At 65.8% G+C, this 1,717-nt stretch overlaps 1 protein-coding gene across 1 annotated transcript in view; it reads left to right on the top strand.

The window, feature by feature from the left end:
• HAP1 (huntingtin-associated protein 1) overlaps positions 1-1,178 on the top strand; it is a gene marked incomplete at both ends in the record, with an annotated part of 10,748 nt that extends 9,570 nt beyond the window's left edge. Inside the window, one exon of the mRNA XM_009327019.1 lies at positions 771-1,178. Coding sequence (XP_009325294.1) covers positions 771-1,178 — 408 coding nt within the window. The remainder of the gene's footprint in view (positions 1-770) is intronic.
• Between the last annotated feature and the right edge of the window lie 539 nt (positions 1,179-1,717).

Below are 1,717 nucleotides of genomic sequence, written 5' to 3'. Positions count from 1 at the left end.
GCTCCGTGCAGCTCGAGGAAGCAGCAGGCCGGGGGCCACCTGTAGCCTCTGATGCTCTGAGAGATGCCTGGCACTCTAAATGTCCCCGAATCTGGCTGCTTGAGCGGCTGCATGCCCAGGGCTGCACACCCCCCTGGGGGGCTGGGACCAGCCCCCCCTCCTGCCCCTGGCCTCTGTGCTGCAGCACCTCGATGGGAAGAAGAGCCTTCCTCTGGGTGGATGAGAACCGGGCTCACGCTGGGGCGCAGCTCCCTGGGGCAAGAGCAGCGTTTGCTCCCGATGCTGATGGGGAGTCGCCTTCCCTGGGAGCGGACGTGGATTTCCTCCTGCCTGGACTTGTGCATAAACCAGGACCTTTCCCCAGGCCGGGCTGGAGGAGCCAGGCGCTGGGCTGGGGATGGCCCCCGCCTGCCCCTTAATGAGCCCTGTTGCTTAGCCCTAACGAGCCCCTCCAAGGCTTGTTGGGGGTTGGTGTGAGCTCGAGTTCACTGTGTACTATTAGACAAAACCCTGCACGTTTGCAAATGCTTGTGGAGCAGCAGCCATGTCCCATCCCCTCCTGCCTGCCTGGGGGCTGTGGAGGGCATGGCTGCAGGCCCCCCAGCATGGTGCCGTGACCTTTGGGGCCCTTGGGCAATGCTGCAATCATGGGGGTCTCCCACAGCCTGAGGCTCATTAGGTGAATGAGCATGTAGGAAGGAGGAAAGGGGGCCTTGCTCTGCCCGAGGACCCCCTGGTCCCTGCAGCAGCATCCCCTGGGAGAAGGGCCCCTGCTGACCCCCGCCTCTGCTCTCTCTTCCCCTCCAGCCTGTATAACGCTGTCGTGCCTTCTTGTGGGCCCCTTGAGGGGCTGAGCCTCGGCAGTCCCTCGCCGGAGCTGTCTTCCCCTGTGCTGGTGCCTGGCCCTGGACCCCCGAGCACCCCCGTGGGACTCGTCAGGCTCTTGCTGGTGCGGGGCATCTCCGCCTCGGTGCCAGGGACTGGGTTGTGGTGGGCCCCCCCGCTCCCCTCCCAGGACCCCCAGCACGCTGAGACCTGGCCCTTGCCTGTGGGCAGGGGGCAGGACAGACCCCCACCCAGGAGCAGCATCTTCAGCTTGAACCTGGTGGAGAAGCTGCGGCGCCTGGGGCTGGACAAGGTGGTGGCTAGAGGGGAGATGTCCTACACCCGGGGAGAGCGTAGGGGAGCCAGGAGTGCGCTGACGTGACGTTGCTGCGGAGCCCGCAAGCTCTCGGGACAAGACGTGTCCTCCGTCCTCTTCATCGCCTGTCCGTGGGGAAATGGAGACGGGTCAGGCTTTCAGCCTCAGCTCCTGGTGGGGTCCCGGTGGTGCTCCCGGCACCAGCTGACAGGAGCTTTGCCCTGGCTGCCAGGACACAACCCTGCAGTGCCCCGTAGTCCCAGCGTGATGCTCCCCTGGCCCTGTGTTACGCGGTGGCGGGGGTCCTGTGTGCAGGGAGCTGTGTGGGGCGATGCTCGGGGCTCTGGGGGGAGCCAGCTCTGGGCAGGGGGTGCAGGCTGACCCTGGCCTCCACTGTGCGGGTACGGACCCTTTGCAGGAGCCGGTTGCTGGCAATAAACACTGTTCCTGCTTCTGCTGAGCCTGTCCAAGGAACGAGGGGCAGCTCGGCCCTTTGGGGCTGTCCGGGCTGCTGCAGCAAAGGCAAATGCTCAGCCTGGGCTCGGGCTGTCCTGGGAGGGACACGCATGTGCTGGG

This window comes from Pygoscelis adeliae, unplaced genomic scaffold, assembly GCF_000699105.1.
Source record: "Pygoscelis adeliae isolate BGI_AS28 unplaced genomic scaffold, ASM69910v1 Scaffold917, whole genome shotgun sequence".
Classification (NCBI taxonomy): Eukaryota; Metazoa; Chordata; class Aves; order Sphenisciformes; family Spheniscidae; genus Pygoscelis; species Pygoscelis adeliae.
This window is presented reverse-complemented; position numbering and strand designations above follow the sequence as displayed.